Below are 17,475 nucleotides of genomic sequence, written 5' to 3' on the forward strand. Positions count from 1 at the left end.
CTCATTTTACAATTTATTTAAGTACCGTAAACCATAGAAACCTTACTAGATTAGTTAAGCCAAAGGTCACTGTTTGTGACCTCTGGCTAAAACCTAAGTTTTCAAGTGCTCTACTCTGCTGCCCAAAAAACAGATGCACGTACTTGCCTAAGAGTGGGCTGAGCATCTGGAGAATTAGATTTGAGGAGCTGTATTTTTTACTAGGTGTGCCTACAGCATAATGAAATGGCTTTTAGAAGCTATGCACAGTTTCTCACTTTCCAATAATCATAATCATTACTTCCGTAGGAGTAGAATTTCTCCCATTAGCTCATTCCCTGGGAGCAGGATTAAACCATCTATGGGTTTATCAGTTCTTGAAAACAAAAGTGACAGTTTGATAAAGAAGGTTCTGATTTGTGCCTCCAACAATAATAACTTGACTTCTGCTACTTTTATATAGATATTTTAATTTTGGAAGTTAAAAAAAGTTACTTTTATTCTATAGGAAATGATTCCAAAGTAGATGGTTTAGTAAATTTTGAGAAGCTCAGAATGATTGCCAAGGAAATTCGTCAAGTTGTTCGAATGACTTCTGCTAACATGGACCCAGCTATGATGTTCCGACAGAGGTATGTCATTGAAGTGTGTAAGTGTTACAGAGTGGCACTGAGCATGATATATTTTTCATTTATTGATCATCTGCCATTTGTTACGTAGTGTACTAAGTGCTTTACAGATGTCTCTCTCAAGTAATAGTTTGTCACTATAACCTTTAAAGGTTGGTAGTAGTATTGGCCTGCCTTTTACATATGAAGAAACTGAAGCTCAGAGCAGTTAGGTAATGTGTCCAGGATTACATAAATTGCTGAGATTTGAACCCTAGTTCTCTATTACTTTTTTGAGTACATAGACCTGTATTGTTATTGTTAATTAAAATGTCATCTAACTTAAATGTTTAAGTAAGTTGCTGATCTTTACTGAAGTTATCACACAGGACAGATGCTTTCATCTGGTTTCTAACAAAATGTATGAAGTATTAGTCTTTTATTTTTACTGAATATGTCTTTTTATTGAATATTTTTAAACTTCTATTTCTGCCTAAGTTCTACTTTATTCTTCTAAAATATATTCCTTGGTTTCAAGTCATGGTACTGCTGTTTATTTGTATGTAAATTCTTTAACGCAGTTTAGAAAGTGCCAATTTAAGGATGCTCCATTTCTAATAAAAATGAAATAAAAATAAGAATTGCATTCAATATTAACCTGATCTTCTAAGAATGCTTTTTAAAATTCATTTTTAATGTAATAACAAATGTCTCCTCAAATTATATAAAACATAAAGTGTGTTGTCAAGCTGTTCCCAGTAATTTCTGTAATTTTTAGGGTAAAAAGATATTAGGGTTTTCATTTTTGGTCTGATTTTCTTCTGGGCCTTTGTGTATAGCTTCAGTACCTAAGAGCTTTAAAAATGAAATGTTTACCCAGGCAGACACAATTCTTGTGGCTTGAAAGAAATATAGCCTACTAAGGAAACAAAAATACTTGGTTTTTTAAAAGTTAGAGATGGAGTTTTTGTATCCAAACAGAATCAATGTGTGTCAGGATTGGTTTTTTTATTTTTGTTTTGTTTTGTCAAAATCACTGTTCAGGAGTCTTTGTTTTTATAAGTAGTTGACCTGATCGTTGCTCTAGTGTAGAAATTCTCAAAGTATGGAGGAAGGGGTATATCATATCTCCTCTTCCCAACCCATCCCACTTCTGTCCCTGAAAATCACTACATGTAATGAGGGGTGTCATTGCTTAGCAGTGTAGAAGCAGAAAACAGTAAGAACCAGGGACCAAAGCAGACCTGGAGGATTTGTTTCTTTGTTTTTAAGTTTTTGTTTTTGTTATATGTCCCTGTACCGTGGCCCCACCACGCCCTGTTGTCTTACACAGACATCCATCTACTCATGTATTTTAGCACCCTCGTTCCTCAAGATGATAATGACTTTGTGAGCCTGCCAGACCAGTTGATAATATTTTAAGTACAATGCCTCAGAAATGAGCAAAGGAGGAAGAAACTGAGGATGAAATCAGTAAACTTGGCTGTTTCCTTGGGAATGGCCTAGGCTACAGTAGAATGTAGTATAGGAAAAAATAAAACATACTTAGATTAGACTGAAGTTTTCCTGAATCAGTTGTATTTGTCAGCTAGTACTGAAATGTACTAGCTTTCTTTAAGCAAGTAATTGTCCAGTTTGGTGGTGTATAATATCTTGTGTAGACAAAGTACCCCTTTTATTTTAACAGTAGTCAGTGTGCTTACTGAAAAACAGAATTTTGGGCTGGCCAGAGCTGGAGCTTATTGGATACAAGCCAGAGATATAATGAGACCAGTCAGGATTGGGGGGAAGGGGCAAAAAAATAAATGAGAATAAAAATTTTAAAAAGAATCTTGATTCAGCCCAATTGTAGTGTAAGGAGATACAGGATCATAAAGATTTTGATGATATATTTATACTTACATTTTAAGTTGGATTTGCTGGTCAAAATTTCTTGTTAATGCACATTGTAAGAGAATTTCTGTACTTAAAAATGAAATTATAAATTTTTGTTTCTTGTAATTTCATCCTTGCTTAAATGTATGGCTCAAAAATCCTTTTTTAAAAAAAGTTCAAAAGATTATATTCCTTAATTTAAGGTTTCCCTGAAAACTTTGAATTCAAAATTCATAGTTAATAAATGTTTTCCCTTAAGCTTCTTATTAACACAAGCCTCTAAATGAATTAGGTATTAAAAATATAATTGGTCTAAAAGCGTACTTTTAAATAGTGTGGAGTTTTTTGGCCTTCAGTACATATCATAATTCATTTTACCCCCTTGTATTTCATTAAAGTCATTTTACTGTTAAGCTACCTTTTTTTTCTAGTAAAATTTTTCTGTTCTGTCTCCGTAGTTTCTCTGACTCACGACTGTTGTCTTTTTTCTGTGCTTTCCTATTCAAACACATGCTTCAATGTTTGTGGCTCTTGCTTACAGGAAGAAGAGGTGGCGGAGTCTGGGGTAAGTGTAGAGATGAATGCAACTGTAATGAAGGTTGTGCAACTGTTAACATATACTGCATCCTTTTCATTAATGCACGCACGTAAAATAGCATGTGTTCTATTAACCCTGTCAACCTACATTCCTGACAAATAAATGCCTTTTGCTAACAAGGTTAAAATAGTGTTAGAACTAGCTTTTTTTCCCTTTACTTTTCCATTGTTGACGTCCCATAAGTCCCTTTTAGATTTTATTTATCAGGGTCAGTTAGATAATGATGACGATAGCATATATTTGTTGTGTGCTTCCTATGTGCCATATACTTCTCTGTGCACTTTATATGAATTATTTAATTCTCCAGCCACTCTGTGAAATAGATAATGTTATTCCCATGGTACAGATGGGGAAGATAGAGTTGTCCAAATTCCTAGAGCTCACTAATGGTGGATTCTGATTCATTAATGGTGGTAGTCTGATTCCAGAGTCCACACTATTTTCTTTTATTCACATGCCATATTTTATAAAAATAAATGTTTAAGTGTATTAAAATGGGTAAAAGGGTTGTTTATAAAGATTACATTTTTCTATCAGTTTTCCAAAAGGGTGCAGCCTTTATCCAAACGATACTGTAATATTGAGTTTGTAAATAATTGAAATAGAGGATGATTTTAATTGTTCAGATCCACTAATACCATGAGACATACAACATTGAGTTTTAAATTCCTACCACTTTTAATTAAAGACTCCCTTATCTCTCTTAAAACTGAAATAGAATCAGACCTAACAACACCTTTTGTTGTCAAGTAGGTTCAGATCTCTGCTTACAGATCTGTAATAGATAGCTAAGTATCCACGTAGAAATCATAGAATGTTTGGGATCTTATAAATCATCTATCTGATCCTTTCATTTTTAGTTGAAGAAAAAGATGGATTTTGTGGATGAGGGGATTTTAGTTGAAGAAAAAGATGGGTTTTGTAGATGAGCAAAAAAGAAGAATTTTGCTCTTTTAAGATTATGGTGAATCATTAAGTTAGATGCTTTTATATTACATATAAGAAGGATTTTTTGTGAGCCACTTACTTTGAGTCTTGTCTTATTTGTGGTCTTTTGTTTTCTGTTGAAGCTTGGTGAACTTGAATTTCCTTCTGCTTTCTTCCTTCTCTGTGTTTCTTCTGTGTTTTCTTCTATACTTTACATTCATGTCTTGGTCTTTTCTGGTTCTTCTCATTGAAGATAGAAATTGATTCCTAACGTTACTGTTACGAAGAAGAATACTTGAACGGTATATCTTAGTGGGGATTTTGGGGTGTTTGAATGACTTATGTAACACATTCACTGTTCATTTAGCTTTAGGGTTGCTTTGTATGATGTTTGCAGGCACTAGATATTTTTGTTTTTACATCAAAGCATTTTGAAAGCTTAGAAGACATTTGTCATTTATCATGAGATTTTCACTTATTAAAATTTTGTATGTATCCTGAATTTCTGGACACTTTTTTATATCAGCTTACATAAAATTATTAAATACTTGTATTCAAATTTGCTCCTAAATATTGGGGCTTGATTTTACTACATTTCTTTGAATCTGAGACATCATCAGTTGTTGGGACCACTGTTGTTTTATGTACCACGAAGAAAAGTCACTGCAGTACCTTCTTAACACTGAGAATTTTTTAACTTTATACTTGTTAAAAGAGCTCTTATATAAACTTAGGTATGTGTTTTTATCACATAACACCTTTTTGCATTCATAAAAAAGAAAATATAAAATTGGTTTAGGTCCTTCTAAAACTTCTTCGTATTTAGAATATGAATTTTCTGAATCACTTTTAGGGTTATTAGTTTCTGGGGTTTTTTTTTCCTCACACAGTATTGCCTTTTGTGCTGTCAAATATGTTGGTAATGCCACACTTCTTAAAACAAGCCATAAAAGAACAAAAAGCTGCTGGTGCTGGGCTCTTAGGTTGGCTTTGCAGATATTTAGGGCTAACTTCCTTTTGACACCTGCTTTGGAAATGTTGTTGAACTTGTTAGATTCACTACATCCTTATAATCATTTGGTTCCTGGAGGTTAAGGGAGTAATTCACTAATGCCATTGGATTTTTTCCAAACCACTCTGAAAGTTTAGGAGTTTCTGCATATGTAAGTAGCAACAACCACATCACAGTTTCTGCCTGACCAGTAGCAATTGAAAGTTGTCATCAAATGTAAGACACACTCTTTTAAAGATCTTAAAATTACAAAAGAAAAGTAACATTTTTTACAACTTTATTTCACTTAATTTATAATGAAAACATTAGGATTTTAGTTGTCTGTTTTAAACGGGGTATGTGAGCACGGAAAAAAACAAATTGTTTTATGGTTGTGGTATGTGTATTTAGAATATCTTTGGGTAATTGGGAGGCTAACTTAGAAGACCCATAGATATCATTATTTTAGAATTGGCAACTGCCTTTAAAATAAAAATTGTCTAGAACCTTGTGTTTGCTATCCTTGTTACAAAGGACAAATAGCATTGCAGTTCCTGTTTTCCAGTGGTTCTAGATGTGGTTATTATAGAAAGAAGTCTGCCAAAAAGAGTACAGTTGGATGTGAAGCTATAGCTTGTTTCAACTGTAGTTATTCCTACCCAGCTTGTAGTTTCATCACATTTAGAGGCATTGCAAAAGAAAGAGCCCATATCCCCAGTCCAGAAGCCACATATTGCCCAACCATTTCATATGTGAGTAGAAGCATTGAATAGCTTTTTATTGCATTTCTGATCTCTGACTATATTGAATTGAGTATAAATGGTGTTATTATTCTTACTGGTTGTTCTATTTGAATTTTGGTCAAAATCTGGTTACTGGTAAAATCGGTGAGCATGCTCGGAGTGGGCCAGCTATATACAAGAATGGTGATGGCGATGGCATGTCCAAAGCAGCACGTACAAGCAGAGCTGCTCTAGAAACTCCCCTGCTGAAGAATCCTGGTGCAGAGATCTGGCTCAGGGTGGACTTGTCCTGAACTAGGCTCTTGCCATATCTTCAGAGTGTGGATGGCCATAGGGCCAAAGGAATGCTTATACTTGTCAGAGTTGTGCCATGGGTTGCAAAGGCACCAAACACAGGTCTGATGGAATTTGTTGCTTTGGGGGGAATTGTTAACTTATTCTTTTGAATTCTGAACTTTGCTGAATCTGAAAACTCAGAACATTGCCATATGTGCCATATTACTTTGCATTAATGCTCTTCATCTTTTAACTCATTTGCATCAGCATGCAGTTGCATTAACAGAACAGAATTCTTTTAATTTTCAATCTGCCATACTTAATTCTCATCTTTACAGCCCCTTATTGTGATCTCCATCTTCTTACAGGTCACTGAGTCAAGGCAGCACAAATTCAAACATGCTGGATATTCAGGGAGGTGCTCACAAAAAAAAGGCACGCCGTAGCTCTCTGCTTAATGCTAAGAAGCTGTATGAAGATGCCCAAATGGCAAGGAAAGTGAAGCAGTATCTTTCCAGTCTGGATGTAGAAACAGATGAGGAGAAGTTCCAGATGATGTCATTGCAATGGGAGCCTGCATATGGTACCTGTAAGTATAAGTTTTCACTTACGTGACACTAAACAGCACAACAAAATAGAAATTTGTTGCTCTAGTATTATCCTGAAGTCCCAAGAAAATTAACTTTCACTCACAAAAGTTTACTGACATACCTCAAGCATCATGTGATCATGTTAATCAGATACTGAATTCTCATCCATTCCTGATGATTACTCTGTGCAAGAAATGGAGTGATATAGTTCTTTAAAAAGCATTTTGAAGTCTTCTTATAAAAAGCAAAACATTGTAGAGGAGCCCTTCTCTTTGAGAATGTTCTGATCTTCATCCCTAAATGAAGAGTAAAATAAGTGAAAAATTTCTCTTTCCTAAAAATTTTACAGATAATATCATTTACCAACTGAAGAAATACAATAAATTTAATTAATATACTGTTAGAGATAATAGGTGTATTATAGGCATCAGTAAATAAAGTAAAACAAGAAAAATTAGACGTATTCTAATATTTATAAATAGAAAATATGATGAACAAAATAGAGGCTATTCTCAATACTGTTTTTTTTTTAAATTAAGTACAAACAATAGAATGTATGTGTCTCTGGGTCAAGGAAATCATGAGTTGTAAAAGCAGAGATCAAAGATGGTAAAATATATTGTGTTATAACAACAAAATAAAGATGATTGTACTTCCATTATAAGTATTATCTATCTATATATATGATTAAATATTACACCAGTAAAAATCCCAGTATGATGTATAGAACTTGATTAAATGTTGACAGAATATATGAGGGGGAAGGTTCAGTTTTTCTATTTCTGTGTTCCTAATTGATAGAGGGAAATTGTAATTATCATGGGTTGACCCTGAAATTGATAAATGATATAGTATTTACATAGTAATCGAAAAAGTATGTCAATAGAGTAGAAAAGATAAAATGGAGATACAACCAAGTATTGAGTTTAAAATTCAGATTCACAGTGAATTTTAAAATGTAGGGTAATGAGCCATTCAGTAAGTGTTGTTATAAAAACAGTATCTTGAACACTTTTACCAATAGGAAAATGAATGGGTTGTGATGAAAAGAACACCTACTAAAGGATGGAGACAGAGTTTGGGTCTCATTTATTACCATTTGAACAAGTTTCTCTTCATCTTAGATCTCTTGTTTTCCTAATTGTAAAAGTCAAGCAAGTATTGGTACTGTGTTTTATCTCAGATTCTTTCTACATCAAACCTATTAAATTAAGAGAAAGAAATAAAATAATGAAAGCTAACAGTTACTGAGCACTCTCTATATGCCAGCAACCATGCTAAACACTTTTATAAACCTTGCCATTTACTCCTCCTCACAGCAGTCTGTGAGGTGTCCAGTATTGGGATTGTGCAGCATGTATTACAATGGAAAAAGAACTCACACAGGTATCAAAACACTGGAGAATAGTTAAGTACACTGCTTCCTTATCAATACAAAGAATGATATATGGCTGTTAAAAATAATAAATGTATATAGACTTGGAAAGTATCTGGAAAAATTTCTTACCACCTGGTGGGATATCAAGAAGTGTCTGCTATGAGAAAATGGTACATGTCAAAAGTAAAGACTGAAAAAGTATATAGAATCTTCAAATTTTATTCATGTTTTAAAGTTCAAAGCCATATACGCACTTATTAAATATCTCTGACGCTGCTTTGAATGATCATCAGAATTATTTTTTCCCAAGTAATGCAGTATAGACTTCATCATCTTATGGTTACCGAATGCAATTTATTATTTCTGCTTTTGTCTGATAAAAGGTTGGGGTGTTTTTTTTTGGTTTTTTCTGTTTTTTCTTTTTGCGGTACGCGGGCCTGTCACTGTTGGGCCTCTCCCGTTGTGGAGCACAGGCTCCAGATGTGCGGGCTCAGCGCCCATGGCTCATGGGCCCAGCCGCTCCGCGGCATGTGGGATCTTCCCAGACTGGGACATGAACCCACGTCCCCTGCATCGGCAGGCAGACTCTCAACCACTGCGCCACCAGGGAAGCCCGAAGGTTGTTTGTTTTATCTTTTGTTTTCACTATCTGCTTTTCTTTGTTTCCTAAATATGATTTGGAATATTCAGAAGCATAGAAACCTTTTTTATGCTTTGCTCATTGTTAAAATTTTGAGGCCTAGGGACTTCCCTGATGGTCCAGTGGTTAAGACTCTGCTTCCAATGCCAGGGGCCTGGGTTCGATCCCTGGTTAGGGAAGTAGATCCTGCATGCATGCCGCAACTAATGCCGCAATGAAGATCCTGCACAAAGATCCTACACGCGACAACGAAGATCCCGTGTGCTGCAACTAAGACTCGGCACAGCCAAATAACTAATTAAAAAAACTTTTTTGACTCCTAGAAAGATCCCACATACCAACCTCTGCGTTCTCTCTCTCCTCCCCCCACCACGCATTCACACACACCTGTGATACCTTTCTCCTCTCACACCCACCTTAGACTTATCTACTTCTTTTTTCATAACACTAAATGGTGTCTCACTACCATTGATTTTAATACCGATTTAAAATGAGAAAACCTGTGGGTCTTTCTTAAACTGAAAGTTAAACTGTTCTGTGAAAATTTAATTCAATTCATGTTGCTTTATTTTAGTTTGAGAGTCTTTGATTTTTATTGCATGATTGATTTTTAAATGTTTAAAATTCCAAACCCAAATAATAGTTGATTGCCAAACATTATAGAATTTGGTTCTTCATGATAAGTATATATGTGTGAGTTTTGACACTCTCCTGTGACCTCTTTTTTTATATTCAAAGTAGTCTCTTGATTTTTTTCTTTGTACTATGGCAACTATTAAAATAAGATGTCAATACGGAATTGATTAGTGTTGGGGGGAAAATGTTTCATGGCTCTAACCAAAAGTTGGTAACATCTTGGATTCAGTCAGTTGATGCGCTACTGCCTGTTATCCCCTAGGAGCACTTTGCTTTGACTTTTTGAGATATTCTTATCACCCAAAATATTCTCTAGGTTCTAAAAGCATAGTAGCTAACTATTGTAGCTGTGCTGGGACAGGTTAAACACTTTTATCTTGGTGTTTAAAACAAAAATATCATGGAGTATTGAGGTTGGACCTGCATTAAAACCACCCTGAATAACTGCCTGAAGAATTAAAAGTACTAAAAATACTACCTGAAGGAAGAAGTTTTTTCTTTGGACTATAGTAGTGATTTTATACAGAGGAGGCAGCTTTTTGTTTCTTAAGTCAGAGTTCTTAGTTTTTTGTTTTGTTTTTTTTGTGGTACACGGGCCTCTCACCGCCGTGACCTCTCCCGTTGCGGAGCACAGGCCCCGGACGCGCAGGCCCAGCGGCCATGGCTCATGGGCCCAGCCGCTCCGCGGCATGTGGGATCCTCCCGGACCGGGGCACGAACCTGTGTCCCCTGCATTGGCAGGCAGACTCCCAACCACTGCGCCACCAGGAAAGCCCAAGAGTTCTTAGTTTTTAATTCTGATGTTCATCTTCAAGTATACTAACCATCTACTTATAAATATCTCTGGTAATCCTATGTGTAGCTGTTGAAATAATTTCACTTACTTATTCAAAAACTACCTGTTAAGCTTCTGTTTTCTATCCATCACTGGACACACAGGGATATAGTAGTGAACAAAGTAAATAGTCCTTACAATCATGTTAGTTATAGCCTTGTGGGGGGAAGAGACATTAATTGATTAATCTCACAGACAATTGTATTGTTACAGTTATCAATGCTGTGAAGGAAGGATACAGGATGCCTTGAGAACATAAAACGGGATCTAATCTAGTAGCTGCAGAGTGTGGATTATTAGGGAAGCTGGATCATGCAGGGTCTAATAGACCTTGTTTTAGGGATTTGTGTCTTTATCCTGAGAGCAGTGGCAAGTCATCTAAAAGTTTGTGTAGGGCATTTGGAGAAGGAAAGTGGCACGATAGGGCTTCCCTGGTGGCACAGTGGTTAAGAATCCGCCTGTCAAAGCAGGGGACACGGGTTCGAGCCCTGGTCCGGGAAGATCCCACATGCCACGGAACAACTAAGCACATGCGCCACAACTACTGAGCCTGTACTCTAGAGCCCTCAAGCCACAACTACTGAGCCCGCATGCCACAACCACTGAAGCCCACGTGCCTAGAGCCCATGCTCTGCAACAAGAGAAGCCACCACAGTGAGAAGCCCATGCACTGCAACGAACAGTAGTCCCCCCAGCTCACCGCAACTAGAGAAAGCCCACGTGCAGCAATGAAGACCCAGCGTAGCCAAAAATAAGTAAAATAAATTTTAGAAAGAAAATGGCATGATCAGATTTTCATGATGGAAGAGTCATTGCACTCTTGTATGGAGAATGGCTTGAAGGCATGCTAGAATTGTTACAGTGAGGGGAGTATTTCAGTAGTATAAATGAGAAGATGCTAGCTCTTTGGGTTCCAAGTGCTTCTGGGCTTTGGTGCACACATGGCCAAGTTCAGCAACCACACCATGAACAGCAAATCCCATACATGGCACAGAAATGGCATCAAGAAACCCTGATCACAAAGCTTTGAATCTCTGAAGGGGGTGGACTCCAAGTTCCTGAGGAACATTAGGTTTGCCAAGAGGCACGACAAGAAGTACCTGAGGAAGATGCTGGCCAAAAACACCAAGGCCATGAGTGTACCTGCCAAGGCTATATAGGCTCTTATAAAGCCCAAGGAGGTCAAGCCCAGATTGCGAAGGGCAGCAGCCACAAGCTCAGTTGACTTGACTACATCACTCACCCCAGGCTCAGGGAAATGTGCTCATTCCCACATCACCAAGGGTCTCAGCCTCCGCTGGCCAGAGGCCAAGGCTCAAATCAGGGCACAGGATGCAGCTGCGACTCTGGCTCTGGCTCCCAAAGGTGGCCTAGGCACCAACAAAGGCTCTTCTGTCGCCGATATGAAGACAGAAGGACTGATGTGACCCCTGAGGTATCGTCTGCATGGGACAGGTGTCACCCTTTGTTATTTGTAGAAATAAACCTGAGGCAGGATCTGTCAAAAAAAAATAATACAGATGAGAGGATGGCCATTAGGGTGATCGTGCAGTTGGAGCTAATTAAGTCTATTATCTTAATTTAGGGAGTAAAATTAACTTAATTCTACAAAATTTTTGAAACAACATAATACATGAAATTTTTGTTAGGAAAATTAATCTTTTTTGTGTTAAAAATAGGTGGTTTTAATGAGCCGTGTACTATTGTCAGTGGTAATAACCTTGCCTTAAAAAGTGCAGAATTATGTATTTCTTACTCTCTTCTATTAGTGACCAAGAATCTAAGTGAGAAAAGATCAGTCAAGTCATCAGAAATGTCTCCAGTGCCTGTGAGGTCAGCTGGCCAAGCAGCTAAAGCCTATTTGCATCAGCCCCACAGAGTGAGCCAGGTGCTTCAGGTGCCAGCTGTAAATTTGCACCCCATCAGGAAGAAGGGACAAGCAAAAGACCCTGCCACACTGAGTGAGTATTCACAGTTAATATTGCATTCATTTAATTGAGATTTTCAGGCAAGTTAGAATGGAAAATAATTACAAATATAAATGCTTTGGAGATCAGCTATTGTAGTTTGTGTAATATAATCAGTACTCATGAGTCAAAAAATGCTTCATTTTGCCTATAGGTGCCTAATGCTTCATTTTGCTCTATTCAGTGACTGCATGCATATTTTAAATATTGATGTTGGAATTCCTATAATCATATCAGCCAGAAGCGTACAGTAGTATATTTGGGTACCAAGGGCTTACTGCATTTAGTGGTGCATTTACTCAATTATCTAATGCAGATGAAATTACTGCATCTAAAAATAATGAAATTGCTTCTTTCTAAAAAAGACGGTTTGTTGGTTTTTCATTAATGACCACTTCTGAAAACCTAGCTTGGGGACAAGAAGCAAGTGTAAAATATATAAGTGTAGACCATGCTTTTTTTCCTCTGTTAGGCCATGTAGATGTTGTCCAAATTACTTTCATTTGTTGTTTTAACAGTATCACTATTTTAGCTTTCAAATGGGAAGCTAGATTAGATTTGGTCCCTAACATTATTATTTAGTTCATGCATTATACATAGGACATATTCAGTAGAACTTTGTGAATTTAATTTGATACTGTTTTGAAATCCAAAGTTGAATAAAAAATGCCCTTTCCTTTGCCAGATTTTCAGTCTGGTGTTACAGACATTCACACAAACAGATAACATGTACGTGTTCACTATTATGCCAGGAGCATGTACATAACATATAAAAGATGTACATAACATATTATGCCAGGAGCATGTACATAACATATAAAAGAACAAAAGAGGGAGAGCTTTTAGGGTAGACGGAAGTAAGATAGTGCTCCAGAGAAGGCCTTTTGGAGATAACACCTAAGCAGTCTTAAAGGTTGATAAGGAAGGAGGTAATTAGGCAAAACTTCCAGAGAAGTTGCTTCAGGCAGAAGAAGAATTTGATATCTACAAGGAGCTACAGGCAGTTTGCTGCCTCTGAGGACAAAGCTGTAGAGTGTTGAGAGACAATAATAATTAATGCTAACACTTATGGAGCACTTACTGAATGCCAGACACGGTTCTAAGTGCTTTACTAACTTTATATATTATGTTCATTTAATCTTCATAATAAACCTAAAGATAGATAATACTCTCATTCTACATAGGAATGTCTAAGTAACTTATACACCACGAGTAAGAGATGGAGCTGGGAGTTGAGCCCAGGTTACCTGGCTCAAAATCCTTACTTTTAACACAGTACTAAACAGTGTCCCAGGATGAAGAGAAGTGAAGTTACAGACATGCCAAAATTATAACATGACATGCTAGAGGAAAGTTGTCAGTGGGTAGCTGTTAAAGCAGTTTGAGCAAGGCAAGATTATGGTCTAGTTTATGTTGGAGGAGGTCTATAGTAGGAAGGGCTGTGAGATTGGAGATAGGGAACCTTAGAGGAAAGCTGATGTAGCAATGGGAAGTTGCCTAGAGCCTGATCTAGTTTGGTGTCTGTGGAAATGAGTAGAGAATTGGATGCAAAATGGGTGAAGTTGATTTTGTGTTAGGAGTGAGACATGGGACAAGTCTAGCTCTGATTTCTTACTTGGATGTCATCACTTGAGAGGCAGTGTTATTTGTACCAGGTAGCCCTCTTCCCTCTTGCTCTAATATGACTATTATTTATGTGATAAATATATTTATATTAAAATGGCACTTAATTAAGAGTAGTGTTTGTATACTGTGCTTTAAATTTTTTCAGTATCAAAGGGCTGCTTGTTACTATGCTGAGTACTCATCAAAGTTGGGCTTACTTTACTGGTTAAAAACAGTGTCAATACCTCTTTGACATTTTTTTTTTTTTTTTTTTTTTTTTTTTTTTAATTAATTTATTTATTTTTGGCTGTGTTGGGTCTTCATTTCTGTGCGAGGGCTTTCTCTAGTTGTGGCGAGCAGGGGCCTCTCTTCATCGCGGTGCACGGGCCTCTCACTATCGTGGCCTCTGTTGTTGCGGAGCACAGGCTCCAGATGTGCAGGCTCAGCAGTTGTGGCTCACAGGCCTAGTTGCTCTGCGGCATGTGGGATCTTCCCAGACCAGGGCTCGAACCCGTGTCCCCTGCATTGGCAGGCAGATTCTCAACCACTGCGCCACCAGGGAAGCCCCCCTCTTTGACATTTTTTCGAGAGGATGTATGTAAAAATACCAGGGTATTTGAAAGCATTGCTAAGTTTGACCTATGCTAAAAAGGACCAGCTATTGGACAAGAGTGATGATAGAACTTTGCAGGAATGTTTCCAGTGGGCTCCATACTATTTTTCTATAAGTTCATGATTCTTTCTGTGGTCTACTTATCTCCTGTAGTGTGAATTTAGTGCTCTTGAAAAGGGCTGGACTGGCAGCCCTGCAGCTTCTGTATACCCACAGCACAGATGCACCACAGGTAGTGACAGTGCCAACATCCCTACACTGCCCCTGCCACATGCCTCGCCCTGACTTGGAGAGGCCACCTCTAGAGGGCAGGGAAGAGTTTGAACCCATGCCTTCTCTATTAAGATTTCCAATAAGTGTGTCAGTTGTGCAGGGTGGGACACTGTACTCAGACTGTTAAATCAATATCCCTTATGCCACAAAACAAACAAAAAGCTATTATAATCTGATCTGCGCTGACTGGCTGAATGTGAACAAGTATCCTGGAGGTGAGAATCTCTGTATGCCATTACCCAGTCATTTAGTCCCCGTTTGTCATGTATACATTTCAGTTAACCACACTAGCCATTGTGCACCATGGCTTTAGTTATATAGTAATTTAGGCAACTGCAGACATTTTAATTGTGAAGTGATACTTATTTGCTTCTTTGATTTTATTTTTAGGTACAAGTTTACCTCAGAAAATTTTAGGAACAACTGAAGAAATAAGTGGTAAGAAACATGCAGAAGACACTATTTCTATGGCATCATCCTTACATTCTAGTCCTCCTGCGTCTCCTCAAGGTTCCCCTCGCAAAGGTAAGATAAAATAGTTCAAGCTAATTCTTGTTACACCAAACATTACATGGCACATATTTTGCTTTTGGTCTATGGTAATAATAGAAAATGTGAAGAAAAGTGTAACTGGTAATACTTCCTGAATTTTCATGTTTTGGATTGTGTTATTTATATGGTTTTCAGGTGTTAATGCATCATGGAGTTAGGACTCCTGCATTCAAAGTGTGGTCCTTCTTTGGTGGAGGACAAGTATAGATAAGAATGAAGGCAGAACTCACAGTTGTTTTGGTCTGTGCAAATTCTTGATGTTATTCAAATTACCAGTTAATTCAAACAGTTCTATGGAGTATTTTAAAATAAGAATGTCTACAAGAAATTGTTTTTAACCAACTACAAGATTTAGGAAATGAAACAGATATTTAGGATGATACATTCCTTTCTTTAGTAATGGAATGTTACTACCTTTTATAATCAGGATTTATAATAACCTATACAGCACCCTTGTGGATTTTTACATTTATGCTAATGTAGAACCTTTTGAATTAAAAAATCTGAAATTGTTCTTCTCTATTTATCTATATTTTCCTAATTCAGACTGAAGCTTTTCTTTTTTTGACTAGCCTGGGTAATATGCATATAAGATGCCATTTCATGTCAGCTGCAAATGTAGCATTCTGAATAATGTGTGTGTTTCTTACACTGGCCCTCCACATTCCCCATGTACGCTGGCAAAAAAGACTCCTTAGTCATGGCATTTCACAGATGTAAAAAAGTTACATCCTTGAATAAACACAGTACAGAATGGTACATGGTCAGAGAGAAGACAAGTTAACGAATTCTAGCAGGAAGGAGAAGCTTCCAGAGCTTTCCTCAGTTCCTGTGTTCTAAGTTTCCCTCACTTTTGAAGGTTCTTTTTTATTTTTGCTGACTATGTGACAGCAGAGTGGTACAGTGATGCCAGGCCTTAGTTTGAATCCTGACTCTGTCCCTGGTGATGGCTGTGTTATTACAAGCAACTGATTTATATAAGGTCAGGTCTCCTGTCTATAAGATGGGTTAGGGACCACCTATTTTAGGACCTTATTTAAGGATTAAATGAAATAATATCTGTAACACTTGAGATGTGGTGAGGGTTTAGTGAATCAGAGTTTCTCTTCTTCTTCCCTGCTGCCACTCCAGGGCAGTATAACTCCATTACTGACCCTCTTCACTTAGCTGAGACTGGCTAGAATTTTCATTCAGGTTTTACTAAGAAAAGCTTAGTAAAAATCGAATAGGACATATAAAAGTATACATAACACAGGTTTCCGTTCCTGTTGTATACAGCTCATATATGATTTGGGAAGGCACACAGATATCTTTCATCTCTTTACTATGTATGTATCCTATCCAGAGTACCCTTTATCAGGTCCCAAGGATTGGGGCTGGGAACAGTGCCTATTCACACAGATGGTCCAGATGAACAATGTCCATACGCTCTTAATGCTCTTTCAGGAACATCTTTACACCCTCCAGAGGTCCCATTATAGACAGTTCTCTAACCAAGAAACTTAGTTGAATTGGATTTGGTGTTTTATGGGTCATTGTGACTTGTGGGAAGAGGTGTTAGGAACAGGAATTTCCCCATTGCTCTTATTCCAAACAAATGCATTTTAACCACTGGAATAGAGAAGTCTTTTTTTCAGTATGTGACCAACAGTTGACCATGATGTTTATAGGTTTGTGAGCCTGTCATAGTCATGTTTTGAATCCTTAGAAATCTGACAAAATTCTTTTCTTCAAAACTATTTCTGCTTGTTTCCATAGACAGGTTTTTTGCCAGTGGTCCGTGATTGAAAAAAAATGTCATTAAACTAAGAGTATGTTATTAGAATCTGTTTCTAGTTCTTGCTATACTTTGGAATAGTTCTTTGTTTTCTAACAGTTAAGAAGATAAGCCTACGTTCGCAATTTTTAAAAGGAGAATTTAAATAAGAAAGAACTGAAAAAGTGAGACATCAAGAGGCCTTAACCTTTATCTTCCCCAGTGCTTCAGGCAGGCAACTTCTCTGCCTTGTAGAGAAAATAGGATCAGAAATTGTGCTTTATAAATACATCTATTGTATATACTATTTATATGTCCTATCTGATTTTTTTTTTTTTTTTTTTTTTGTCCTATCTGATTTTTGCTAAGCTTTTTCTTAGTAGAATCTACCTGAAAATTCTAGACATAATTACTTTGAGAAATAATTCTGGTTATTTGCTACTCTTATCATATTTTGGCTTATGATTTTACCAGCTTGGGTTACTTTCAGCAATTTTTTATTACCAGCTTATTCTGATCAAGGTAACCTTTCTCCTGTGTTCTGTCTTGTTTATGCTATATAGTAGAGTCTCCATGCATTAAAAAATATGTTGCTAGATTTCAATTTTTCAGATATTGTCAAGATGTTAGAAT

At 37.0% G+C, this 17,475-nt stretch overlaps 1 protein-coding gene across 9 annotated transcripts in view; it reads left to right on the forward strand.

The window, feature by feature from the left end:
* Nucleotides 1–17,475, forward strand: part of RAPGEF6 (Rap guanine nucleotide exchange factor 6) — a 226,987-nt gene that overhangs the window by 198,052 nt on the left and 11,460 nt on the right. For 5 of the 9 annotated variants that reach the window (XM_032626251.1, XM_032626257.1, XM_032626256.1 and 2 more), the window contains 5 exons: nucleotides 488–611; nucleotides 3,004–3,027; nucleotides 6,366–6,586; nucleotides 11,846–12,037; nucleotides 14,925–15,059. In XM_032626251.1, coding sequence (XP_032482142.1) covers nucleotides 488–611; nucleotides 3,004–3,027; nucleotides 6,366–6,586; nucleotides 11,846–12,037; nucleotides 14,925–15,059 — 696 coding nt within the window. The remainder of the gene's footprint in view (nucleotides 1–487; nucleotides 612–3,003; nucleotides 3,028–6,365; nucleotides 6,587–11,845; nucleotides 12,038–14,924; nucleotides 15,060–17,475) is intronic. The other 4 variants (XM_032626259.1, XM_032626252.1, XM_032626253.1 and 1 more) reach the window with 2 other exon arrangements.

The sequence above is a fragment of the Phocoena sinus genome, chromosome 3, assembly GCF_008692025.1.
Source record: "Phocoena sinus isolate mPhoSin1 chromosome 3, mPhoSin1.pri, whole genome shotgun sequence".
NCBI classification, from domain to species: domain Eukaryota; kingdom Metazoa; phylum Chordata; class Mammalia; order Artiodactyla; family Phocoenidae; genus Phocoena; species Phocoena sinus.